The 27,425-nt window shown below is 42.9% G+C and overlaps 2 protein-coding genes, 1 long non-coding RNA gene and 1 pseudogene across 5 annotated transcripts; 1 reads left to right on the forward strand and 3 right to left on the reverse strand.

Annotated features, from left to right (window-relative positions):
- Positions 1 to 461: 461 nt before the first annotated feature.
- Positions 462 to 1,049, forward strand: LOC147958240 (uncharacterized). The gene has a single exon (XM_087532009.1). It carries the CDS (start codon positions 462 to 464, stop codon positions 1,047 to 1,049), a length of 588 nt encoding a protein of 195 aa, XP_087388135.1.
- Positions 1,050 to 8,061: 7,012 nt separating this feature from the next.
- On the reverse strand, positions 8,062 to 10,091 carry LOC147958241 (uncharacterized). The gene has a single exon (XM_087537107.1). It carries the CDS (start codon positions 9,889 to 9,891, stop codon positions 8,062 to 8,064), a length of 1,830 nt encoding a protein of 609 aa, XP_087393233.1. The 5' UTR covers positions 9,892 to 10,091.
- A 3,496-nt stretch (positions 10,092 to 13,587) lies between these two features.
- Positions 13,588 to 21,115, reverse strand: LOC147958242 (uncharacterized; annotated as a pseudogene).
- Positions 21,116 to 25,045: 3,930 nt separating this feature from the next.
- LOC147958243 (uncharacterized) lies at positions 25,046 to 26,853 on the reverse strand. 3 transcript variants are annotated; one of them, XR_015611360.1, is made up of 3 exons: positions 26,366 to 26,853; positions 25,570 to 26,094; positions 25,046 to 25,270 (listed from the first exon to the last, which is right to left on the reverse strand). It is a non-coding gene; the product is annotated as an uncharacterized LOC147958243 (long non-coding RNA). The 3 variants fall into 3 exon arrangements; XR_015611359.1 differs by having other exon boundaries at positions 25,570 to 26,091; positions 26,366 to 26,852; XR_015611361.1 differs by having other exon boundaries at positions 25,570 to 25,712; positions 26,366 to 26,845.
- Between the last annotated feature and the right edge of the window lie 572 nt (positions 26,854 to 27,425).

Raw genomic sequence — 27,425 nt, forward strand, 5'->3', positions numbered from 1 at the left:
GCAGGACCCTGCTTCCCTGTAACAGTATACTGCCGGATTTAGTTTACAGGCGTATAGTACCGGCCACAGAAGATTTCCGCGCGGAAAAGAAACGATGTGTAGAAGCGTGTATCTTAAACCTGCCGCATACGAACGTAACAGGGAATATACCAGTGTAAATAATACAGACCCAATAAGACGACGAACCAAGCACTTAGAACCAACTCACCTGACATTTTCTTAGAGCATCTCCAACAGCCGCGTCAAAAGACGCACGCGCAAGGTAAATTACCTTTTTAGCGCGCGAGAGACGTTTTCGCGTGCTTCAGCTGTGGCGGGAAACTAGCGCGCGGGAAAAGGCGGCAGCTCGCGCGCTACATTTGGCGCGCCGCGTCCGGCACGCCTATAAATTGCAGCGCCCTCTGCCGCTCTCTCTATCTCTCCATCACCCTCTGCCGCCGACACGCCACCACCGCGCCACCATGCCGCCTCGCCGCCGGGGAGGTTCGGGCTACCGCGGTGTCCGCGTGCGTCCGTCCGGCACCTACTCCGCCGAGAGTCGGTCGGGCGGCGGCATGCGCCTCCATCTCGGAACTTTCGACACCGCCCAGGAGGGCGCCCGCGCGTACGACGCTGCGGCGTGGCGCCTCCTGCGGTCCCGTCAGGACATGAACTTCGCCGACGTGGCGACGCGGGAGCGGGCACAGGAGTTGGCGCCTTTCCCGCGGCTTCTCACCGACGAGGATTGTCGCAAGCACCGGAGGCGGGAGTATCGTCTCAGGCTGGCCGAGATGGACGAGCAAGCTATGGCATTGTGGAGCTATCGCTTCCCACACGACATCATCAACGAGGAACAGTTCTTCGCCGAGAGGAGGGCGGAGAGAGCGAAGAGGAGGGAGGAGCGAGCCGCCTATCGTGAGGACAAGCGAACGCGGAAGGCGGTCGCTAAATACAATGAAGCGCTAGGAGATGCGTCCTCCTGGGCCTCCGGCAACGAGCGGTTCCTTGACGCCTACGCTTCGACGTCGGAGGAGGATATCACCGAGATAGAGTCCGAGTCGGACAAGTAGTAGTTTTTCGTTTTATTTTGTATCATAGATGCTATGACGAATTATTATCTATCGTAGGAGAAGACTATGAACTATTATCTACCGACGCTATGACAAACTATTATCTATCACAGGAGAAGACTATGAACTATCTACGGAACCAAATATGTATCGAATCGTAGTAGGAAAAAATAGATGAAATATAGCGCGCTTGCTGGAGCGGCGTGGGCGCGCTTTAATTTGCGACGGCCGCTGGAGCCAGCGCACCGCCACGCGCAAAAGCTGACTAACCCGGCGTTGTATTCTAACTTTTAGCGCGTGGCGCGTTGCGCGGCTGTTGGATATATTTTGGTGGAAAACTCAATCCAATCGGGGCCTAAGTGCAATTTTTTTTAAAAAAAAATCATATTTGTCTCAAGCGACATCAATGGTGCCGAAACCAAATTTTACCACTCCACATAGTTCAGCATTGTTTGACATACATAGCTTATACTCAGGGAGGAACAAGCGTCATGTCCATGCAGAAATCACACATCAGAAAATCCTTCAAATTTGAAATTCAGAGTTATCATACATGACTGTCGGAACTCTTAAGATGCAGCAGCACCCAGCAGCATGGTGCACGTAGTGTGACGGTGTCCAAAGCGATGCCACAATTCTTGCAGCTTGTTTGCGAGTCTGTTTAGCATGTCACCTCCCTCAGGGCAGGTAGTCTTCTTATGACCTAGCAGCAGAATCTTGTCCTTTTACTCAGTCCTTCATAGGATGACTTCTCCCTACTTGAGCATGGGAACCAGGTTTGTTGCACAGTCAGCAAGTGCATCCCAGTTACCAGAAAGGGTCACACTGTTCTCGTTGTCAATCATCTCTCCCTCAATGTTGACGTTTGTGCCCGCCAATGCAATGTGGTTGTGATTCGCCTCAAGAGATTGTCTCTCCTCATAGCCAAGCACATCTCTTGTTTCGAGCTTTCAGCTAGCGGTGATGCCTCCACAATTATATCCTTTATCTGACCCAATACGAGCGCATACGGCACGACGGATTAATCCCCAAACCTAACCAGCTCCATGCATGCATGGCATCTAGGTAAAGGGTCGAGCTCCGACAGATGAAAGATCGGTTCACGGCTTGGTCTCTTTAGAAGTGAGCAAGGTGCTGGGCCAGGATGTCCCTAGGATTTTTTTCATCCATCTCTTGAGGATGTGCCGCTTCTGTATCTGCGTCACGCCAACATAATCTATAACTTGAAACATGCAAAATGAAACATTATTTTCACGGACAGATGAGCAACGACCAACATTGTGATCCCAAAATACCTTGAAAGCATGGCAGCACAACATTCCCATGTGGGCGAAATACCCGCATTCACACTCAAACCACTCGCCATCGTCCAACATGGTCACCTCATAGACAACCTTGCTCCACCTCCCACGGTTGTCGGCATTGTTGTGTCTTGCAATGTACTTCTTTCTTTCAATTTCCTCAACCTAGTAAGCCCCATCCTCGAAAACATTGCAGGGCATTCGCACTGGCAAGACCGGCTGGCTTCCCCTGCAAAAGAAATTTATCAGCTGCAGTTAAGATAGCCGCATAGCCAATGAACAAGCAAATTACAAGAAAAGAAGTATTGTCTTATGTGTATTCACCGAGCATCCACACACAATTTTCTGCATACCCTTTGTCAGCTCGACATTCAGACCGCTCTTGTCATATCTTATACCAAATCCGAGCTCCCATGAATAAAGATTGTAGAAATCATATGTTCCTCGAGAGTCAAAACTCATTCCAGTTTGTGGCTTGACCACATTGTCCGATGGCTTATCAGCGTACCTCCTGATTGTTTCTTCCAATGGAATAAACTCCGCCAACGCACGGTGTCTATCAGCGGGTGCAAGGCCAACTCTCAACCTGCAAAGAGAATGTCGGCGAAGCCTCGACTCAACGCTAGCAGCCGACGAGTACTTTCCATCGGTATGCGCACGTACGAAGCTAACCAAAAGTTAGGATCAATTGCTGGAGACTCACGTACGAGAAGCTAGCTAATTTGCTTTAAGCTAGCACAACTGGACGAGACAGCCGCGTACAACACGAGACGCCGATTGATAGCCAAAAGGCTCGTGACGTGCCTTTGTACTTTATTGTTTTGTCAAAATTGCTTTACACACGACACTTGATGCACGATCGGCAAACGACACTTGCTCCCCAACAGCGCTAGCATCAGCTAAGGAAAAAACAATTGCTTCCTTCGTTCACAGGCAGCTGCCAAGTAAGATCGTGCAAGAGTCAGCCACAAATATGTCGTCTGTACAGCATCGCCGTTGTTTTGTTTGTTCTGGTGTTACAGCATAGGGGTACACGGGTATTTATATTAGCTGCTAGCCTATTACAATACCGAGTCGGTGACTACTCCAAGTCCGTACCGAATAGGACTTTCACTACATGGTTGATTCTAACAATCACCCTCCCAACCACGATGTCCTCACTTCACAGCTTGGACGCCGATCCTTCCCTGCATCTCTGTGAACTTTTGTCGTCCCAAAGACTTGGTCAGGATATCTGCAAGCTGGTCGTCGGTGCAAATATAGTTAGTTGTCCCTTTGATATACCTAAGTATTTGTTTCACAGCTGCCCAATGTTCTGTCGTGAGTGCTTCCATGAAGCGACTCACTATGCCAACGAAATAGGCCAAGTCTGGTCGTGTATTCACAAGATACCTTAGGCTTCTGACCACACTTCTATACTCCGTTGCATCAACCGCGGGTGCTTGGCTCCTCTTGCTAAGTTTAAGTCGAGGCTTCATTGGAACATGACTTGGATTGCAGTCCTCCATGCTACAGCTTTCAAGAATTTTCTTTGCATATGCCTCCCGGCATAGTGTGATTCCCTCCAAGTTTTGTTGTACCTCGATCCCGAGATAGTAAGTCAAGAGCCCTAGATCACTCATCTTGAAAAGCTCCTTCATTTGTAGCTTGAATCTAGCAATCTCCTCCTCATCTGCTCCAGTTATCAAGAGATCATCAACATAGATGCCCACTAGGAGACGATCCTTACCTTTACCTCGCTTGTACATAGCATGCTCCAGTAGACTTTTCTCAAAACCAGGAGAAACTAGTGTACGATCAAGCTTGATGTTCCACGTCTGAGGAGTTTGGCATAGCCCGTACAATGCCTTGTGTAGTTTCAACACCTTGTGCTCCTCTCCCATTTTGATGTAACCCGGTGGTTGCTTCACATATACTTCTTCTTTTAACTCACCGTTCAAAAAAGCGGATTTTACATCCATGTGATGTAGCCTCCAAGATTCTTGAGCCGGGAGAGCTATAACTAGCCTCACCGATTCCATCCTTGTGACAGGAGCGAACACTTCCTCGAAGTCTACACCTTTCTCTTGCACATATCCTTTGGCTATGAGCCTTGCCTTATGCTTCACCAAGTTTCATTCGGCATCTTTCTTGACTTTGTACACCCACTTGAGCCATATGATTTTATGGTCATTGGGTGGATCCACGAGCTCCCATGTTTTGTTGTCTTGGATCGATCCCAACTCCTCGTCCATAGCACGACGCCAACACTCCTCCATGTTTGTGTCTTCAAATTTAGTCGGTTCCTCGACGCTAAGTAAACACTATCGTCCTCTTCTTCTAATTTTCGCTGGATTTTTCTTCGGATATAAATCCATCACTGGCCGAAGACGGACTGATGTCAGCGAACGTTCTCTTGTCTCCTGTTCAGTCGAAGACGAGGAATTTTCATCCGGAGTTGCCAAACTCCCAATTTCTGGAGAATCTTGTTCCTCCGAACTGGTTGCATCTTCATCAGATTTTTTTTGAGTAACTGCATCTCCATCAGATGAACAATCCAAAACATGTATATCATCTTCACGTACATGGCCTTCACGTACGTGGCCTTTAGCATGTGGGCTGCTGGAAACGCCTCCAGTGGATGGGTGAAGTCTGTTTTAAACCCTGAACTCATACGCGGCGTCGTTTTTAAACCCCAACCTCCAAATCCCGGAAATCGGCACCCTCAACTCTCTAATCCCAGTCGTTTGCGTCCTTAATGCATCTGAGAGGAGGATTAGATGACGTGGCACTGCAGGCCGCCGGGTTTTCGACTTAATTACCCCTCCCCTCTCCCAGCTCTCTCTTTCTCAGTGGGGAACGACGTTCTAGGGTTCGTGAGCGATAGAGAGAGGGTGTCGCCGCCGCCGTCCCGACGAACAACCACGATGTCTTGCTCCTCCGGTGATTCATCGGCTTCTCGAGGCGGTGGGCTCCGAAGGAGAGGCGCAGCAATAGCAAGGTCTCCGGTGCTCTATCAGGAGCAGACAATGGCTTACGAGCCGCCGGTGATTTGTACTCGGTGCGGCAGGAAGGCACCGCGGTGGATATCCTGGAGTCCGGCGAACCCTGGTAGGAGATATTATTCCTGCGTAGATTCTCAGGTATGCTTGATTCCTCACCTGTCCTCTTTTTCTCTGTTTTTTCTTGTGTCAAACTCTGAATTTTCTGTGTCATGAACTGAACAGCATGCCTTCATCGACTGGCATGACACCCCACGACTCCATTTCTTTGTCAATTGCTAGGAGACCTACAGGATAAAGTGTGGAGGCTAGAGGATGAGCTTGCTGACCAGTCAAGGGAAGGAGAGGTTGCAATTTTGAAAGAGGAATTGGAGAAGAAAAATGCTTTGGTAGCAGAAACTAGAGCTAGATGTGCTAGCAGAGATGAGATGCAGATGTACATGTGTCTGTTTTATGGTTTATTTATATTTGTTGCTGGTTTAGTTGCAGGTTTCCTCATGTCTAAGTAGAGTTAGAGGTTTGTGGTGATGTAGTTCAATGGTGTACTGGATATGGTGATGGCTGAAATGAATACGAAAGAGATATTTTGGGCTTTTGGCAACATATGGTGTGAATTAAAATTGTGAGTGTTACTGTGAATGGGCTTTTGGCAGCATATATATAGTTTTTTGGCACCATGTGTGTATATATAATATATATAATGGCATCCCAAGGTTTTCGAGTCAACGAGTCGTTATGGGTCGATGAGTACCAAATGGTCGATGACTAGTCGATGAGTTCCAAATGGTCGATGACTAGTCGATGAGTACCAAATGGTCGATGACTAGTCGATCAGTACCAAATGGTCGATGACTAGTCGATGAGTACCAAATGGTCGATGGCTAGTCAATGAGTACCAAATGGTCGATGCCAGATCATATATAATGGTTAAATGCAAATGGAATTGAGAGAACATTTACTCAGACACATCACCATAAATTTTGACAACATATATCTTGGTTGATAGGTAGTTCAGAATGCCAACATTACATGGTTCAAAAGGAGTGACAACATCACATGGTTCAAAAGCCATTGACAGTACTACATAGTTCAAAAGTGACATCCAAACCACAAGTTCATAAGCTGGAAAACAGTACTAAATATTACATCCAAAGCACAATTACTGAAGATCTAATCCATAAGCTGGAAGACACCTTCAAAAATTGCCACTAGCATAAAAGTAGCTTCCCAAGCCTGTTGGTGGTGGTCCTCTGCCTGATCCTCTCCCAGATCCTCTCCCTGCTCCTCTGGCTGCTCCTTTGCCTGCTCCTCTCCCAGCAGCAGTGCTTCCACCATGATTAGAGCTAGTAGGCACTGTAGTTATTGGAGCTTGAGATGCTGATGTGCCAGGTTGAGAGCTTGGTGTTGTAGTTCTAGGAGGTTGAAAGCTTGTTGTTGGAGCTCTAGTTCTTGGAGCTTTAGACCTAATTGGAGCTGATGATTTTGATCCATCAGTCTGAGCTTGCTGCAAACAGAGGAGATGAATGATCAGAGCTAACTAATTATGTATTTGCATAGTTCAAAAGTAAGAAAAACATAGCAATGATCAGGTTAGTACCTCTATTTCCCTTTTCTTTCTCCCTCTTTTTCCAAGAAATGATTTAGTTTTCTGGGTTCTATCTGCATTCTTCTTACAACCACTTTTATTGTGTCCCTTAAGCCCACAAAATCCACAAGTGATTTGTATGCCATGCTTGCTCATTTTCTTTCCCTTTGGAGCTTCACCCTCTTCTCTTCTTCTGTCATTGTTCGTCTTCCTTGCTCCTGGCATGACAATGTATCCAGGTGCAACTGGCCTAGGGTTTTGAGACACAGGCCAGTTTTCTTCTCCTAGAACAGGCTGGAGACAATGCTCATAAATTTTATTGAATGTCTCAATCTAGTAGCACTTGTCTATGTAGTCATCTACCTTACCACTCTTGTAAATAGCTGCAATAGCATGACAGCAAGGGAGGCCTGCCAGCTGAAAGTATCCACAAGTGCATACCCTCTTTTCAAGATTTACTGTGTACTTCTTCTTTCTTCCCTTCATGTGTTGCACCTCAAATCCCTCCTTGCCATTCCAGAGTACCTCAATGTATTGTGTCAATCTAATACTCACGTTTAGCTTCTTGAAAATATTTGGGCAAAGTTTGCCCTTCCATGTTGCTGATTTGGCTCTCTGCTCTTGCACCCTAACAAGCATCTTCTTCCTTATCATCTCTTGCTGTGAAAAAATTGGGTAGAACCTTGATTCTATGATGGCATTGTTAAATGACTCACAAATATTATTTTCCATAGATTCACAATTAGCTCCTGTAGGAAAAAATGCACTAGCCCAATGAACTAGTTTTGTCCTCATGATATCCTTTGCACCATCAGGAGTTAGCTAAGCTAGCCTTGCCTTGTTGTAGTTAAAATCTTCTTTGTTTGCAGCTTTAGCAATTGCCCAAAATCTCTTTTGGTACTCATGGTCCTTGTATTTCTTCCTCCAGTTGGCATAGATATGCCTGGCACACATTCTGTGCTCTGCCTTGGGCAAATAGTCACTCATGCTGTTAATCAAGCCATGTTAAAGTGATACATGACTTATTTAGTTTGCTAGACACTACATATTTAATTACTTCAGTAATTAAAGCAAGTAAGACTTAGTTTAAATTAAAGCAAGTAACATTTCCATTAAAGTAAAGCAAGTAATATTTCAAATAGGAACTACATATTTGCTAAATAAGATATCCATTTCAGTAAAGCAAGTAAGTAAAGAATTATCTTCTGCTGATCAGAAATGAAAACCCAACCTGCTCCTTGGTCATTAATATCCATGTCTTTGATTAACAGAGCAATAAACCACTTCCAGCTATCATTAGTTTCTTTCTCCACCACAGCCCAAGCCACTGGGTACATCTGATTATTTGCACCCCTTGCAATTGCAGCCAACAATTCACCTTGATAAGTTCCCTTGAAAAAGCAGCCATCCAGTCCTATGACTTTCCTGCATCCTGCTTTAAAACCTTTCTTCATAGCATCAAAACAAACATAAAACTGTTGAAAAATGTTCTTCTGCAACTCTGTGGGATCTAATATAATGGCCACAGTACTGCCAGGGTTGCTCCTCAACAGTTCTAGTTGGTAGTCAAACACTTTTTTGTACTCACTTTTCATGCCACACATGAGTTTGTCAAGTACTATTTTCTTTGTTGCCTTGCATTTGGAAATTGACACATCAGCAAACATATCTTTGAGCACAGTGGCTTTATTGCTGTCAATTTTCCACATTGGATTTGCTAGGATAATGTGTTCATATCTATTTGCAATCGTCTTAGCACTAACAAGCTTGTTCTCCCTGTTCTGTGCACACTGGTGCTCTTCTTCATAGGCAATTACCTGAAACCTAGAACATCTACTTGTCTTGGCACCATATAGCATCCAGGGGCAACCAGGCCAGTCACATTTTGCTCTCACCCTCTGCTCCTCAGATTTTACAAATGAAATGCTCCTCTTAGTAGCTAGCCCATACCTCTTGAGTGCTTTAACTAATTGGTTCTTGCTTTTAAACACCATTCCCGAACTAAAATGTGGAATTTCTGTATCTGGATTGAACCTAACATACTGGCTCTTCCTCCTAACCATCTGACCATCTTCATCTTCATCATAACCGTAACCCTCATCAGAGGACTCAAACTCTATGTCCTGTACAACTTCTTCCACATTAGCAACTAGCTCTATGGGAACTGGACCTGTTGACTCCTTGGAGAACCAAATTTCAGAAGCTTTCATCTTCTTCTTGAATTTCCTTGCATGTTTTCTCAGCTCTACTACCTCAGATTCCTCTCCACTGTCATCAGTATGTGCCACATAATCAGGATCACCTGAATCTTCAGAATCTGAACCATGCTCTGCAGCTTCTGCAATTGGATCTATAGTTTGGCTAGCAACAACTGGCTGAGAGGGATTGATTATTTGAGAAACTTGGGACAGATCATCAACTCTGAAGTTGTTCTTCACATGGCTGTGTATCACTTCAGTAACAACACCACCCTCATTAGGAACTAAGATATTTTCCAATATGTCTACCCCTGCTACTGCATTAACTTGCTGAACATGATCTTCTTCTTCTGCAGTGATAACTGCATCTGGTTCTTCCTCACTAGAATTGTTTACCATGTCATTCAACTCATCTTCTTCAAAATTAGAGCCACTATCTTCTCCCTCTGGTTCATCTTGCTCACCATTGTACTCCACAAAAACATCAGCAACCCCTCCATCTGTTATGTACTCTGACATCTGCAGGCAACCTTCATCAGTGTATAGAAACACTAGTCCATTAACCAACTCTCTCCCTGGCATAAGAAAATACAGCTTCATGCTCTCTTTAACTGTCAAATGGTCTCCTAAAAATCCTCTGAGCTCTGGCAGTGACAACTTATCCCTCTCTATCTCTGACAATGCAGTATCTCCACCAACATAATCAAGAGATGGCCCAATACAAATGAACTCCCCTCCATAGTGAAACCTGACATTGAGAACCTCCGCTGGATCCATGAACTGACTAAAAAACCCTACAAAAACACATATATGCAATCGGGTTCACCTACATTCAGTAATCTACAGTGCAACATTTAATTTCAGACAATATTCGACACCTTCAGTAATCATAGTTACAAAACTGACTAAAATACTACAAAAAACGATTAAACCTACAATCCATCTAAGGCATCGATCCATTAATATGTATTTGGCCCCAAATCCTTTCATTCAACAAGCCACAAAATCACCAAAAAAAACCACACCTTCCGCCACTATAGAACCCTAAACCTTACTACACGCGGGAGGAAACGAAGACCACCGATCAATCACAGATGATGAGGATGACTCACCTGTTCCTTTGCCGCCGGCGTGGACGTCGGAGCTCGCTGCGATCATCCGCATGCCATCGCCATTGCCGCCGCGGAGAGGAAGCTGGTGCGTCGGGAAAGAGAAGGGGAAGGGGCGAGGGGGCGAAGTGAGCAAGGAGTGGTGCGACCTGGTCTGGCTCGACCATTTAGCGCTTCCAGCGACCGAGCGGGACCCACAACGATAGCTGACTCAACAATCCCAACCTTCCTCCCTTTGGATTAGATTTTCGGGATTAGAGAGTTGAGGGTGCCGATTTTCGGGATTTGGAGGTTGGGGTTTAAAAACGACGACACGTATGAGTTCAGGGTTTAAAACAGACTTTACCCCCAGTGGATAGGCTTTTTGCTCCTGGGCTGGTCGGTGCTGGGCCTCGAGGGCCACAAGCTGGGGTGGCATGTTTCTAGTCCTGATGGAACAACGCCACCAGGACGAGCACTGCGCGCACTGCTACCAGGCGTACCGTACGTGCCCTCGGGCGCGTCGGCTACCGGTTCCTCTCGCGCGTGTGAAGCAGCGGAAGTTGCTGGCGCCACGCCGTTTGTCGCGATCGACGTCTCCGGTTGATCACCAATGTCTGCATGCTCGTAATCATTGTAAACAACGTTAAAAATATCATCGGAAGACGGGTATACCGGCTCGGTGGAGTTCCAATTCTAGGACCTTGCTTCTTCAAAGACCACATCACGTGTTACAATCACTTTATTGGTTGAGGGGTTGCACGCACGGTACGCCTTCATGCCTTTTTCATAGCCAACATGGATCGAGATCCGAAACAAGTGGTGCTCAATGTTGATAGCGAGTTGACAACTTTTCTACGCGAGGATCTAGTGCGGCATGATAGGGGCAAGCACATTGATACAGTGAATCGGTACATAAAGGACTGCGTGGAAGAAGGTAAGACGGAGGTTAACTACATTTGCACCGATAATCAGCTAGCAGATATCCTAACCAGATCTTTGGAAAAAGAGAAATTCTTAAAGATGCGAAGAAGGATCAGCGTCGGAGCTGTGACGTGACGACTTCATCATTAGAAGAGTGATTGTTGGAGTTAATCACGACCGTGATTTCTGGCCAGCTCGGATAATATATTCTAATCAATATTAATTAAGATTTTGATTAGGTTAATATGTGATTAGGTGAAAGTGGTAGACATGACGTACTTTTTATCTTGAATAGTATTTACTATTCACTAGGTAGGGCACTATTCACAAAAGTGCTTTACTATTTAAAACACTATTTGGAATAGTACTTTCACTATTCACAGTAATATTTAATTCAATATGATTACCTTCACGTTCTAACTAGATTATTTATTTGATACAGGATCTATTCTGGACTGGCGAGGCCAACAATTCGTCCGACGGTGTGCGCAGAGGTGTAAAATCCTACTCAGTACTCACCATATTTATCATTATGTTGTATCAGATGTAGCTAGTTACGTTCACTTAGCAGTTTTAATTGCAAATTTATGGGGTAAATTCCTATCGTCTTCCCAGGCAGTTCCACCCGAAGGGAACACTTCTCTACGGCCACAAGGTTCTCATTCAAACGCCACTTTGGGCTACACAGAGAACTACACACGCAGAGGTTTCTCCTATAGGATCCCTAGCATAAGAACTCGTCCCATAAATTCATAAATAAAAGCACTAAGTGAAACCAAGAAACTACATTATTTCAACAACATAATTTACATATGGTTTTCCCTTTCGGGAGGCCCCGAAGGGATTACAGACAACTAGGAAATTACCTTCAAACTCTTGGCGAACTAAGCGCCTTCTTGGCTATTCTACTAGCAGTTGTGGTGGCTAAACTACAAAGGAAGTGGTGCTCTAGTGGAGAGTCTCGATGCTCTGAGTGCTTCGTGCTCTCCCGTCTCTTGTGTGTGTTCTTGAGCCTAGCGTTTTCTTATATAGCCGCGAGGAACGCCTTCAGGAGCCTTCCTTCACTTATTTTACACACGATAGCATGCACGCGTGTCCCTCTAGGGTACATGCGTGTCTTTCTAATAATATAGAAAAGTACACCATAGTATGCACGCGTGTCCTACTAGGGTACATGCGTGTCCTTCTAATAATATAGAAAAGTGCGAGAGAGTGCCGACAAACTTCAATCTTCAGGAAACTTTGCTTTCTTCACGTGGCATTGTCTCTCGGTGAATAATTGGCTGGCCTCTGTGTACCAGTCTTTGCTCCTCGGCTATACAGATCATCATGCGATTAGCCTTCAGAGCTTCTTCTGCCTTCAAGAATTCATGTGCCAGTGTATGCGTACATACATGCCAAGGCTGCTCAAATATTCAACATTGCTTTATTTATTTTTAATTTAACTTGCTTAAATATTCAACATTGCTTTTTTTTCAGGGGGGGTCTTCCCTGCCCATATAATTGATAATACCTTATCAATATTTAAAATATATATTCTTGGGATTTCTATCAATATTCGGGTCGGGTATAGTCCTCCGCGCCCGAATAATTGATAGCAATATCAATATAGGCTATTTGGGCTTTATTCAGGTCGCCGCCCGTGCCCTGCTATGTCCATATGATCATCATCATCGTTTAACAGATTGAAATCATATTTTTGATCGCATTCTTTCTTTATTTCTTCAAATTTTTCGTCCATTTCATGCCTTAATTCTTTTAATATTTCTTCTTTCAATTCTTTCTTTATTATTTTTGAAAATTCTTCAAATCTTTTATCCATTTCTTGATCTATGTATTCACTATCTAAAGGGTCAAGCCCCTTTAGAAGGCATTCTTGATATGTCTTATATTTTGGAGGCTCTTCCTTCTTTATATTTTTAGAGCTTGATGCCTCCCCCTTTGTGGGAGTTGGTGAAGCAGGTATGCCTCTTTTCATTTGGATATAGTCTTTCGCCTTTGGGTCAATATAATAATCTGGTCCAAATACCTTTCTTGCCCAGAATAAGGCATCATCTATATTATAATATCTTTTGAATGTTAAATCTTGTCCTTTCCTTTTTGCATCTATTTTTTCAATCATTATATTTTCCCATTCCAAATATATGCCAGGTTTATTTCCATCAAATATAATATATAGTGTTTCTCCTTTTGGTATTTCAATCTTTTCAGGTTTTGGCAAATTTTTGTTTAATTCATTAAAATATTCTGCCAAACTATTGAGAATTGATAAAAAAATATCCTTTTTCCTCTCTCTTGAGAGTATATTGGAACCAGAAATTATCCAATATGCATCTTTGAGCTTCATCAAGCTTGATATGGGGTTTTGGCTTGAAATTGAATGTATTTGGCTGAAACATTTTCAGCCTATTTTCTTCTCCAAAGAAGAGATATTCATCCTTGTTGGCGAATAATCCTTTCCTCATTTCTGCAAATTTGATGCATGAGAAAATATGTCAGGTAAGGTATTATCCTTCACCTTAATATGCTCAAAAATAACTTTGTAACCATTCCCAGCTATGGTGTCCTCAAATAAGACCCATCTTCTGGTTGAGCTTTTCTTACTATTAATTTTATTGTAATATCGACATATAGCTTCACAGTCTGTACGCACTGTAAATTCTTTAAATCCTAGATATAGCCTAAATGCATTTATTGCATTTACAACTGCAAGGATTTCCCTATCAATATTATTTACCGTCTTTAATTTGTAACTTCCTGAAGCATATCTGCATATTTTTTCATCTGCTTTTGGGGAGTATTTATTGGGTTTTTGTTTTAGTATCGCACCCCATCCTACCTTAGATGCATCTGTTTCAATTATAAAATAATTGTCTTCTAGAGGCAATTCTAGGGGTTTTAAATTCTTGACCTTTTCCTTGATGGCCTTTACTAATTTTATATCTTCGGAATTGAAGTATTTTTGACCATTTTTCCTTAATTTAGCATATAAAGGTCCTGCTAACTTTGCTAAGTTGTCTATATAGTTTCGCGCATAGTTTACAATTCCTAAGAACTGCTGTAAAACCTTTTTATCACTCATATTATCAGGAAACTCTAATATTTTCTTTGCAATATGTTCTTGTAGATATATCTTTCCTTCTCCTATTTCATGACCAAGGAAATTTAATTTTTCTTTGCAAATTTCCATCTTCTTTTTGGATAGTATGAGTCCATTTTGTTCTACCTTTCGAAAGAACACTTCAAGATGGGCTATATACTCTTTGTATGATTTTGAGAAAACTAACAAATCATCTACATATACCAATATAAATGCTTGATTCTCATTAAATATATTTTGCATTTTTCTTTGAAATAGTGCAGGTGCATTCTTTAGACCTAATGGCATTACTAGCCATTCATAATGGCCTTGTGGACAAGTAAATGCTGTCCAGGGAATAGATTCTTCAGCCATTTTTACTTGCCAAAATCCTGCCTTTAAGTCGAATTTAGAGAAATATTTACTTCCTTGTATTCTATTAATCCATTCCTGCTTATTAGGTATATTATATGCATCATCAACTGTATTATCATTAAGCCTTTTAAAATTAAATACCATTCTAGATTTTCCTCTAACTTCTTCAGCATGATTTCTAACTATAAAAGCAGCAGATCTATGAGGACTTCTACTTTCTCTTATAGCTTTTAACTTTAATAACTCTTCAATATGCATTTTGAATTCTTCAATATCCTTTGGAGTAGCTTCTATTGGTCCTGAATTAATTATATAATCTGGATTTATGATATTTATTTTGCAAACTATAGAGTTCTTATCCCAATGTTTCATTGGTATTTCTCCAATAATTTGTATGCTTTCTAGTCTTTGCACAATCTTATCTATATCCTTTTTAGATTTTATATCTTTATACCAATTTGGAGAGAATGATTGTAACCCAATGCATTCTGTACATGTATTTTCTATATGGTATTCTTCTATGGTCTCACTAAGTTCTTCGTCTTTACATAATTCAAGGGGATCCGGACTTGTGCTATATTCATCATCTAAATTAGATATTTCTACATTTTGCAAGGACTTTCTTTGTTTTCTTACTTCAGATATGTATGGAACATTATCTTGATAAGGGATAAATGTTACCCCTTCTTCATGTATGATTGTGGTTTGTAAAGATTGTTGTAAAAATCTTAACCCTATTATCATGTCATCATTTATTACTGACAAATCTCTTATTGTAATTTCATCTATTATATATTTTGTGCCATTTATGTAAGCTTCAATATTATATGCTAGCTGATTATGGATCTTCTTTATTCCTGACATATCAGTAGATACTTCAGCTTTATTATCATCTATAGTTTCAACTATTTCGGGACATCTCATAAAATATTTATCATGGATGATGTTCTTAGTGCAACCAGTATCTAATAGTGCTAGTAGTTTATATAAAATATTTGGCTTAAGAACAATCCTAACTGGGATCCTTATTCCTAACACTTCTTTGAATGGTAATCGAACAATATATTTATTCCCAAAGCTAGTAATTGCATCTTTCAGTTGTATTAATTTGTCTCCTTTTTTATCCCTTACTGTTACCATTTGCTCTTTCATTTCCGTGATTTCAGCAACATTATTGTCTTGCTTATTACTATTTTGTAACTCATCTTTAAGTGTTTCTAGTTCCGCTTCTAGCTTATTTATTCTATTTTCTAAATTTCTAACCCTACTGGATAATATTCGTTCTTCTGGTTCTAATTCTATTTCTTGTCTCCACTTCTGATTATTGGCTCTTAGACATGAGGCACATGCTTGTTTTAAACACAAGCTACATGTGAACCTATTATCTTGGCTTGGGTAATATATACAGAAAGCACATTTTATGTTATAATCACCTTTTCCTCTAATCCAATCATGTTCACAATCTACTTGGTTCATCATTTCAATTTTTAAACCGGTTAATTCATCTATCAGGTCTATTTCATCTTCACTTGATTCATATTCTGGGGCCTCATTTTCTACTTCATCTGTCTCTATAATTGAATATATTGACTCATCATCTTTTATTTCATCACACATACTAATATATTCTCATTAACGCTATCTATAATTAATACTCTTTCTTGTTCTTCATATTTGCTAGAGTATCTTTTCTGGTCTTTATTAGGACAAGTTCTACTTAAGTGATCAGGAGAGTTACATATGAAACACCTGCATGTTTTATCATAGGTTTTCTTAGGATTATATCTTCTTACATTTCTTTTATGCAAGAATGGGGCTCTATTGTCTGACCTTCTTAAGAAATATCTTTTCTTTGTTCTAAAATTTCTATTATCTCTCCTTTGTGGTTTATAATATTTGTTTTTTCTATGCCTTTCTTCTCCATATGTTAGTGGTATTTGGACAATGTTATTGCAAAAATTGTAATCGGATTTCTTCATAGATCTTTGGGCTTGAATGCTAGTACACACCTTTCTTAATTGTTTGAAAACAAATGTTATGGCTTGGGATATATTTACCACATTTCCTCCTGTTTCTTTTTTATACTCCTCAAATATTATGGAACCTAGAGGATCAGGCAACTTATTAAAATATCTTTCTACTACACCTACATTAAAACCTTGTTTAGCAGTAGTAGCATTATACAAATAATGCTGTGAAAATTCTTTTATACCTTTCCAGCTTGTTAATGTTAATTTTTCTATTTCTCTTAACCTTTCATTTTGTAACGAGGTATGTCCTAATTCTGGATCTTCTGCTATGATCATATTTGAAATAACATTCGCAAAATTATTAGGGTTACTTCCTGCCCTTTTTAATTCTTCATATTGACTAGGGTATGACTCTACCCATTGTTCCCATAGAACTTTTACAGATTCTCCTAAAATGTTTCAAGATATGTTAGCATATCTTCTACCTTAGTGCCTATATTATACTGATTTTGTATATATTTTTCACTATTAAACCTTTCCATATGCTGATTATATTTGGCCAATCTATTGGATCATGAGCTGCTAGGTTTAATATAGCGCCATCATTCTTATAATTCTGAAATTGCACTGGTTTTTCAAAATCTCTTCTTTTAGTACCCATATATCTATATTGCCCTGGGATATATGTAGGTTGATAGTCATCTTTTTCTGGAGGCCATTGTCGAGCTGATCTGATAGGTCTTTCTCTTTCTCCTTCTCTTTTTACAGACGATTCTCCATATCCTCTTCTCCTTTTACCACTATTTTCTACTTCCATGGCTTCCATTGCATTGTCTAAATTATGAAGTCCCACATCATCTAGTGAGTTGTAGAAATCACTATTTTGTTCTGAATCATCATATCTTTCATCTTCTAACCACATTTCTTTTATTAATTCTTCCTCCTCCTCATAACTTTGTAATAATAACTTATTATTGATATCCCATTGCTCTTCTTCACTAATAACTTCTTCATTTTGAACAATATTCTTATCCTTATTATTATTATTATTATTATTATCATTATTAATGATAGAATTTTTATTAATAATAGCATTTGCTTTTCTTTCTGCGGATACTATAATTTTATCTTCCATGGTTAAACTACTAGTGGCAAACTTTTTATCATTTTTTAGTTTCTTCAACCTTGCAATTTCTCTAATGATAAATAGTTCTCTTTCTCTAATTTTAGGCCAATCCTTTGTCATAGAATGACTATATTCCCATTCAATATGCTTTAGTTTCTTTTCCCAATGAATTATTTCATCATCTAAATCAGCCTTTTCCATGCATTCAGATATACCTTTATTTTTCTCATCATTAATTTCTGATTCTGACATAAAAGATTCAGAGTCTTCTATTGATGCAGCCTTATAGTTCATAAATCGAATGCTGCTACTTCCTTCACAATTTTGATAGCTTATGTAGTTTTCAGGTTGCTTTAATTCTTTTTTCTCTATTAATTCACCTATCTTCCATTCTTCTCCAGCTCTTTCTTCAGAACCAATTTTAAGAGGATTCATAAACTTTATACCTTTTGATTGCATACTATCAATTACGTCATTCACATTTACTCTATATCTGGAGCTACTTCTATTAGTGAGCCTTCCTATAAATTCTATGCTTACTAGCAAATTTGTTCCTTTAAAATCTTCATAACCTTTAGTTTGGAAACCAAAACTCATTTTTTCAATAAATTCTTTTACGGGCATCATTAGGTCTGGAGCTATATAGGTTATTAGTCTATTTTCATTCATGTCTCCTTCCAAAAATCCTAATGCTGCTTTGTCCACAGATTCCCATCTTCTGTCTAATAAGGTTATCAAAACCTTCGCACCTAATTTCTTCCTTGTCATACCTTTTACTCCTATGATATACATGCCTTGATGAATATATTTGTAACCACAATATTTTAATTCATTTTCAATATTTTTGCTTACAATTCTTAAATCTACTGGATGTGTTAACACACTTAATTCTACTTCTCGAGATATTCTATATAGACCACTCTTACTTTCAAACATACCCATGTGATATACTTGTTGTGGTTTTATTTTTCTTAGGGTATCTTTCTGATATCTTTCTAGATCCCTTTGTATATCTATAACTTCTTCAATACTATCAATATCATTAGCTTTGCATGATAATCTATGCTTCATGGCCAGAGGTCTTGAATCTTGCCTTACTAATTGGAGAGTTTTGTCTCTTCTAAGGAAGCCTTTAGATACATCCATTTTTCTGAATTAATATTTCTAGTAGAGGAAACTATTCCAGATGATGATAGCACAATTTCTTTGTTGCTTTGAACACTTTTTAGCTTATCTAATACTTGAATTAATAGTTGGATGGTTGTGTTATTTTGTCTTATTATTACTTTGGAATCTTCTTTTGGGGAGTCGTGATCGGAGAATCCGACAGGAGGTGACAGGTATTTTGCTACTTCGTTTAATGCTTGAGTATATTCAGTCATATAATTATGAGATAATCAAAGTTTTAACCTCTTGCACCAACTTTTTTATTTCAAGTATATCTTGTCTTGATTCAGTGCGTGGGAGTGACTCTTTGCCTTTACTTAAGTAACGGCCTATTGATAGCACTTCTTCTTTAATATAATCGTTATTCTTGCAAATTGTATTCTGTCTTGCTTTTGCTTCCTCTAGCTTATGTAAAGCTAGATCAATTTTATTATTCAACCCTGAATACTTATCAGCAAGCTTTTGGTATTCTTTGAATAAACTTTCAAATTTTTGGTCTAAATTATCTTGTCTTTTCCCCCAAGATATGTAAAAGTTATATATCAAATCGACGACTGTATTTAACTGACTATGAGATGTATGCCAGATATGCTCTTCAGAGGGATTTACTCTACACCTTAAATTTAGATTTTCTTTAGTATTTATTACTTTACCTGCGCTAACTTCTAAGTTTAAATATTTTAACCTTTCAATGATTAAACGCTGGACCTGATACCAACAATATAGGGAAATAAATTTTTTACTAATATATTCTAATCAATATTAATTAAGATTTTGATTAGGTTAATATGTGATTAGGTGAAAGTGGTAGACAGGACGTACTTTTTTTATCTTGAATAGTATTTACTATTCACTAGGTAGGGCACTATTCACAAAAGTGCTTTACTATTTAAAACACTATTTGGAATAGTACTTTCACTATTCACAGTAATATTTAATTCAATATGATTACCTTCACGTTCTAACTAGATTATTTATTTGATACAGGATCTATTCTAGGCTGGCGAGGCCAACAACTCGTCCAACGGTGTGCGCAGAGGTGTAAAATCCTATTCAGTACTCACCATATTTATCATTATATTGTATCAGATGTAGCTAGTTACGTTCACTTAGCAGTTTTAATTGCAAATTTATGGGGTAAATTCCTATCGTCTTCCCAGGCAGTTCCACCCGAAGGAAACACTTCTCTACGGCCATAAGGTTCTCATTCAAACGCCACTCTGGGCTACACAGAGAACTACACACGCAGAGATTTCTCCTATAGGATCCCTAGCATAAGAACTCGTTCCATAAATTCATAAATAAAAGCACTAAGTGAAACCAAGAAACTACATCATTTCAACAACATAATTTACATATGGTTTTCCCTTTCGGGAGGCCCCGAAGGGATTACACACAACTAGGAAATTACTTTCAAACTCTTGGCGAACTAAGCGCCTTCTTGGCTATTCTACTAGCAGTTGTGGTGGCTAAACTACAAAAGAAGTTGTGCTCTAGTGGAGAGTCTCGATGCTCCGAGTGCTTCGTGCTCTCTCTCTCTCTCTATATATATATACACACATATATATATGTCCTACCACTGTAAGTTATGTATCGAACCGTGAGATCAAAAGCAAAGAAATAAACACATAACCGTCACCGCCCTGTTTGGAGTTATTTATCCAAAACCATCATACTTGGGGCTAGGATAACAATTTGATACCACATTTGAGTCGGGGCACAAAAAACCATCAAAATTGCGCCTAATCTGTAACACAGAGCATCGATGCTCGAATTTAGTCGTGAAAACAGCGAATCAGACCAGTTGGGCCCACCTGTCCGGCCGATGTGGCATGCCTACATGGATAATTTGCTGAGGTGGCCAAAGGCCCCACCTGTCGGCCTCTCTTATTCACCCCCTCTCTATCCCCAAGCCACTTTCTTCTCCACCCACCCCGACACAGCCGGCTGTATCCAGCGGTAGCCGCACCCGCCAGAGCCCCGCCGGCCGGCGAGCGCCGTCGTTCCGACGAGCTTCTTCCCTGTGCCCTCTTCCTTTTTCTCCTATCATTTTCCCCGTGCCCTCTACCTATTCCTCCTATCATCTTCCCCCAATGCCCAGCCGCCATGGCGTGCCGCCGCATGTCAACTCCGGCGCCTCCTTGGCCGCGGGAGCCTCCTAGCAAGACGCCTATGCTTGACCTCTCCAAAGAAACACCAGCAGCGCCGCCGGACCCTCCAGCCTGCAGCGGCGACTAGCAGGGAGGTCGCGGCCGGAGGCCATGGCATCCATGGCGGGGCTCGCCGGAGTGGCTATAGCACGGAACTTTTTGCAGGAGGTGATGGTGGCTCATGTCGCCCATGTCCACGAGGCTGGCAACGAGCTCCGCAGGCTAGAGGTGTGCGCCCACCTGCCGGCGAGGCTCCTCGTGGTGCTACCGTCGTCGATGGAGCGCGTGCGCGAGGAGACCGTCCGTCGACATGGTGTGTTGGAAGGACGGAGGAGCACGCCGTGAGGAACCTGGAGCATGACCAGAAGCTCGCGGCGGCTGCGGTCTTCGGCACCGTCCACGCAAGGAGCTGGGGCGGCGGCCGAGTCGACGACTGGATCGAGCACAGGAGGGCTCGGGCGAGGCAAGCAAGGAGGGGAAGGAGGGTCAGTAGTGGTACGGCACTCCGGTGGCGAGCTCCCCGACGGGAGCAGCTCTGGCGGTCGAGTGCACTTTGAGCAAGAGTGGGTGGCATGCAGGTCAGCGCCCTTCATCTGTTTGTTGAAATGCCCACGAGAAAAAGATTTTTTTGGAAAAGAGACAAACAGATGAGTCACTTACAGGTGGGACCCTTGTCCAACTCAGCAAATTGTCCACACAAGCATGCCACGTCAGCCTGACAGGTGGGCCCAACTTGTCAGTTTCACTGTTTTCATGTGCTTATAGTGCTCCCTGTTAGTCATTAGACACAAAATTGGTAGTTTTTTGTACCCGGTCTGAAAAATGGTACTAAATTGTTACTCTATCCTCAAGTGTGGTGGTTTCGGGTAAATAACTCCTCTGTTTGCCATAAGGGCATCTCCAGCCGTTGGCCCCCACAGGGCGCATAAAAATCGCCTCCTGGGGGCGAGCCGGCGATACAATCGGCGCTGGGGGCGGTTTTGCGCCCAATCGTCGCCCCCAGGCATCGAAATTGGCCCACTTTGCAGCCCAATTTCGGCGAATAAAGGGCCCATATGGGCGAGAATAGGCCCATATTCGGCGTGGTTTCGCCGTGTCTCGACGTTCAATTATCAACACAATTATTTCTTATCACATATTTCATCACAGAAAAATCAAATACTTCAACAAAATAGTACAACAACAAATAGTTCAATACAAATTATATAGTTCAACAAATAAAAACTCGTATTTCATCACACGGCGTCCCCCTTGAGCCTCCATAGGTGCTCAATCAAATCTTTCTGCAGTTGATGATGCACCTGTGGGTCTCGGATCTCCTGACGCATACTGAGATAGGCAGTCCAAGTTGTCGGTAGATGGTGATCAACTTCGGCTAGAGGACCCTGCCTGTAGTATGGTTCAGTGTCAAACACTGGGTCTTCTTGCTCGCTCTCGATGATCATGTTGTGCAAGATGACACAGCAAGTCATAATCTCCCACATTTGATCTTTGGACCAGGTCTGAGCGGGGTACCGAACAACAGCGAATCGAGATTGGAGCACACCAAATGCCCGCTCGACATCCTTCCTGCAAGCCTCCTGAACTTTCGCAAACCAGGCGTTCTTGCCTCCTGCCGCAGGGTTTGAGATCGTCTTCACAAATGTTGACCATCTCGGATAGATGCCATCTACTAGGTAGTACCCCTTGTTGTATTGGTGCCCATTGATCTCGAAGTTCACCGGAGGAGAATGGCCCTCAACGAGCTTGGTAAAAACAGGAGAGCACTGCAGCACGTTGATGTCATTGTGAGTTCCTGGCATACCAAAGAAGGTGTGCCAAATCCAGAGGTCCTGTGTGGCTACCGCCTCAAGCACCACACTGCAACCGTTTTTGGCGCCTTTGTACATCCCCTGCCAACCAAATGGGCAATTCTTCCATTTCCAATGCATGCAGTCGATGCTTCCAAGCATCCCAGGAAATCCTCTTGCTGCATTCTGGGCTAGGATACGAGCAGTGTCTTCCGCATTGGGTGTTCTCAAGTATTGTGGCCCAAACACTGCCACCACTGCCCGACAGAACTTGTAGAAACACTCTATGCTGGTGGACTCGGCCATGCGCCCATAGTCGTTGAGTGAATCACTGGGAGCTCCATATGCAAGCATCCTCATTGCTGTCGTGCACTTCTTGATGGAGGTGAATCCAAGAGCACCAATGCAATCCATCTTGCACTTGAAGTAGTTGTCGAACTCCCGGATGGAATTCACAATCCTGAGGAAGAGCTTTCGGCTCATCCGATAACGGCGCCGAAATGTTTTCTCGCCGTGAAGTGAAGCATCGGCGAAGTAGTCGGAGTAGAGCATGCAGTAGCCTTCAAGACGAAGCCAGTTCTTTGCTTTCAACCGCCCCGGCGCCGAGCCACCTCGCCGCGGCTTTTCATGGCTCGCCAGCAGCTGGGCGAAGGCGGCGAGCACCATGAGATGCTCTTCTTCCTGGACGTCGGCCGCGACTTCCTCCTCCAGCAGCGCGGCGAGCTCTTCCTCGTCATCCGAGTCCATCGCCGAGATCGGCAAAACGCCGAACACCTTGCGCTCGATGGGCGTGTACCCGCCGCTAAACCGCGCCTCCGCGGCCGGAAACGCCCAACTGCTGTGGGAGGGGCTGCCGCGGCGAAGCGCTGCTATTTTCCGGCGGGGAATGGCTATCTAGCGGAGTAGGGCGGTGGCCGTCGCCGGGATATAGCTAGTGGTGGCCGAGGGCGCGGGGGGTGCGAGGCGAGTCGGGGGAAGAAAACCTTGACTTTTCCCTTGTCGGTGTGGGCCAGGCATGCTTTTCCCTAGCGCCGGAGCCCCCAACTGCTCCCCAGCATGCCGGGTTCGGCCTGTGACCGCCGGGCAGAAAAAAGGTCCGAACCGACGATTTTCGGCGTCCTGGGAGCGTGACTAGGCCGTTTTTTCGACGCCGGCGCTAAAAAAGTGACCTGAGGGGGCCTGTTGGAAACGCGGCTGGAGATGCTCTAACTCGCCGGAGTCTCGCGTGTGTGTTTCGAGCGGTCAACCAGCGATCCGGCGATTAGTACGTAGCGTGTAACTAGCTAGTACAAAGCTAGCTTCACGGGAGATCGGAAGCATCCAGGTGCTTGCCTGCTTAGTGATGTACGTGCGTGGGTTGGCCAAAGGATCGGCTAGCCGGAATTCGACGGAGTACTCGTCGGCGTTCGTACGCTCGGGACCAAAGACAACAAAGAAATCCAAGTTTTTATAGACTCTGCTCACTTGGTAGCAACATCTATTTGTTTAGCATGGTTTCATTCCATTTTTCTGATCAGTGACAAAATCCACCTAAGAACAGACAATACTATCTGTGAAAAATGGATCAGCATTGCATTTTACAACTACATCATCAGACAGTGACCAGCAGCAGAAATTTATTCATTTGCCACAGCCTGAAACTTTGAGAGGTCAGCCAATTAACACTACTAAGCACAGCTTCAGATATGTGCAACAACATAGACAAATAAATTTCTCAGCCAATTTTCATCTCGTTTTTCTAGCAGGGTATCACATTTCTTGATTTGTGTCATGATTTTATGTACAAACATACCATATTATCACTGACACATGGATCAGCATTTACAGCCTCACCACGAATTAGCGATCAAACACCACAAATTAATTTGTTGCCATGGCATCAGGTTCTAAGAGGCCCGCCAATCGATACTAGTAAGCACAATTTCAAATATCTCCATCGACATAGGCATGTAAATTGCAGAGTCAATCTCACCTCTTAGTCCATCCTGTGCCTCAGGATTCACTTTCCCGGACGATTCCACGGACTGAGTCAGGGACTCCTTTCTCTTGCCTCCTGCCCTCCTGTCATCGCAGGGCACTCGCAGCGGCAAGACCGGCTATTCTATTGCTCTGGTTTTCCCTGCTATTTTTTCCCACTCTATCAACTATTTAAATATGAATTCCAGTGCAATAATGATGAAAGAAAATGTCAAAGATAATTTCAAAAGGTTTTAAGTGTTGACCGAGCATTCACAGACGATCTCTTGCAAACACTTTGTCCGCTCAACGTTCAAACGGCTCTTGCCATATCTTATACCAAATCCAACCTCCCAAGAATACAAGTTATAGAAATCGTACGTTTCTCCAAGGGAATCAAAACTCATTCCAATCTCTGGCTTTATTACATTGTCCGACGGTTTATCAGCGTATCTCCTTATTATTTCCTCTAAAGGAGTGACTCTACCAGCACAGGGTGCTCTATCCGGAGGGGCATGCCCAATTCGTAACCTGAAATTAAAATGCAATGTTTTTTCAAATGCCTTGAACTTATGTACAATGCCAACAGGGGATGGGCAAAACTTCTTTTTTGTTCTTAGCTCATCGAATGACATGATAGGCTATACAGGTTAATTCCGCACAATGGGCAACAATTTTTAGGTGCCTTCAGTACGAATGCTACTCAAAAATATCTCATAATGGGCAATATTTTTTTCGTAGTAATTTGCAATTAATAACAGTAGTGATTACCACATGGTCCAAGTGGTAAGCAACCTAAAAAAAATTAACAGTAGTGATTGCACGTATACCTTCTTCTCCATCCCGGTGCCTCCGGGTTCACTGTACCGGTGGACTCAGCCGACTGGGTCGGCGACTGCTTCCTCTTTCCAGTGCATTTATTTCGCGCAGAAGAATCACCAAGGTAGAGTTCTGTTGTGTTACTGGGCACGGGCTGGCCGACAAATCAAAATGTAGAATTCTGCTGGTCATTCACTTGCATTAACTTTTGGATTAACAATGTAGAGTTCTTTGTGTTACCGGGTTCGGGATGGCCAACAAATCAAAATGACCAGCTGCCCGCTAAGGTATTGTTTCACTTACAAGTCGTACTCTCAAATTCAAGTTTATTTCTCATACAAAATTGTTCTTTTCTATTTTCAAGACTTGGTTAGCCAATCAAGTCATGCACAAGAGAAACACTTTTGAATAGCTCTATATAAACTTTGCTTCTGAGGATTGCTCTACAAAACAATTACCTTCAGATGTAATACTTCCCCTTGAGATGTAGTATTCACCTTACTATTCCTTTTGATGTTAGATGTGTAACTGTTCTACTGTCAAGAAAGATATTGATTAGTTGCTGGTAAGTTTTTCACAGTTTAGTTTTCCAGTTAAATGTGGTCTTGGGCACTGAATTTGAAAGGATTTTTCGCCAATTTGTGATTTCACCTACACTTTGTGTAATTAAAAAGGAAAGAAGATGTATAGATGAAGCTGGATGGCTCGTATACTTTCAATTTCAGTACGTGCATATGTCAATACGTGGACAAGTGAGAGCTGGTTAGCTAGTACTGTACATAGATAGAAGCAAGCAACTAGAATCACTTTTGTCCGTTGAGATGCATCGAGCTCACGCCTTCTTCAAGTGTGACCCAAAGACCTCCCGCGACATCTCGCCACCGGCCACGGCCGCGCCCGCCCACTGGGTGCACGCGCTGTGGTTCCACCTTCTACGAGGGAGCGGGTCAGCCACAGCCTTGGACGCGTCGGATGCGGGCGGTGCTAGCCGCGACGGCCCCCGTTTTCCCACCGGCCAAGGATACAGCCCCGTGCGGCGTAGCGCGGCTGAAGCGAGCGGAGCTATGCACGGACCCCATCTTGCCTTCAGTCAAGACCACTGCCCCACGCGGCGCAACAGGCCGGAGGTGGGCGGCGCTAGCCGCGACAGCTTCCGTCTGGCCGCCAGCTACGGCGCCGAGCGGCGGACCTCACCTCGTTGGAATCATCTTTCACGGAGCTGTACAAGGAGAGGCTATGGAGTGTGGAACAGCAGCAGTCCGCTGGATAAGGCAAGGCAAAAAGATATTCTGTAAATTAGGAAAAAGGATGTGGTCGTTTGAGTGATGGGGTCCGTCAGGACACGTGTTGGCCGCTGGTTGGCCCTGCAACAGATGACGCGATTACGTTTCTCATCCTTGGGTGGCTAAATTTCATGCTTTGACCCTTTTTCAAACCTATTCAAGATATGACCCTAGTTTAGAAATTTTTTTAAGATCTGACCCTTTTGCTACCGCGAGGGGCCATGACGGTAGGGTATAATAGCCTACCGCCAAGGACCCTGGCGGTAGGGTTGCATGCCCTACCGCCAAAACCCGCCTAAGTATTGAACACAGTGCGTGCTTGTGCCTACTGCCAAGCACCTTGACGGTAAGATTGTGCAGGCTACCGCCAGCCCGTTTGGCGGTAGAGATGTTTCCTACCGCCAAAGTCCCTGGCGGTAGGCTGTTAGACCCTACCACCATGGACTCTGGCGGTAGCAAAAGGGTCAGATCTCGAAAAAATTTCAACTTAGGGTTAGATCTTGAATAGGTTTCGAAAAAGGGTCAAAACATGAAATTTTGCCTCCTTGGGTCAGGTTCTCCTGACGGACGGCTCGGCTCGTCAG

The sequence above is a fragment of the Triticum urartu genome, chromosome 7A (genome assembly GCF_056163025.1).
Source record: "Triticum urartu cultivar PI428250 chromosome 7A, HENAU_Tu73, whole genome shotgun sequence".
Taxonomy (NCBI): domain Eukaryota; kingdom Viridiplantae; phylum Streptophyta; class Magnoliopsida; order Poales; family Poaceae; genus Triticum; species Triticum urartu.

Coding starts and splice junctions, on each gene's coding strand:
- LOC147958241 (XM_087537107.1), bottom strand. CDS start 9,891: ATGGATCCAGCGGAGGTTCTCAATGTCAGGTTTCACTATGGAGGGGAG.
- LOC147958240 (XM_087532009.1), top strand. CDS start 462: ATGCCGCCTCGCCGCCGGGGAGGTTCGGGCTACCGCGGTGTCCGCGTG.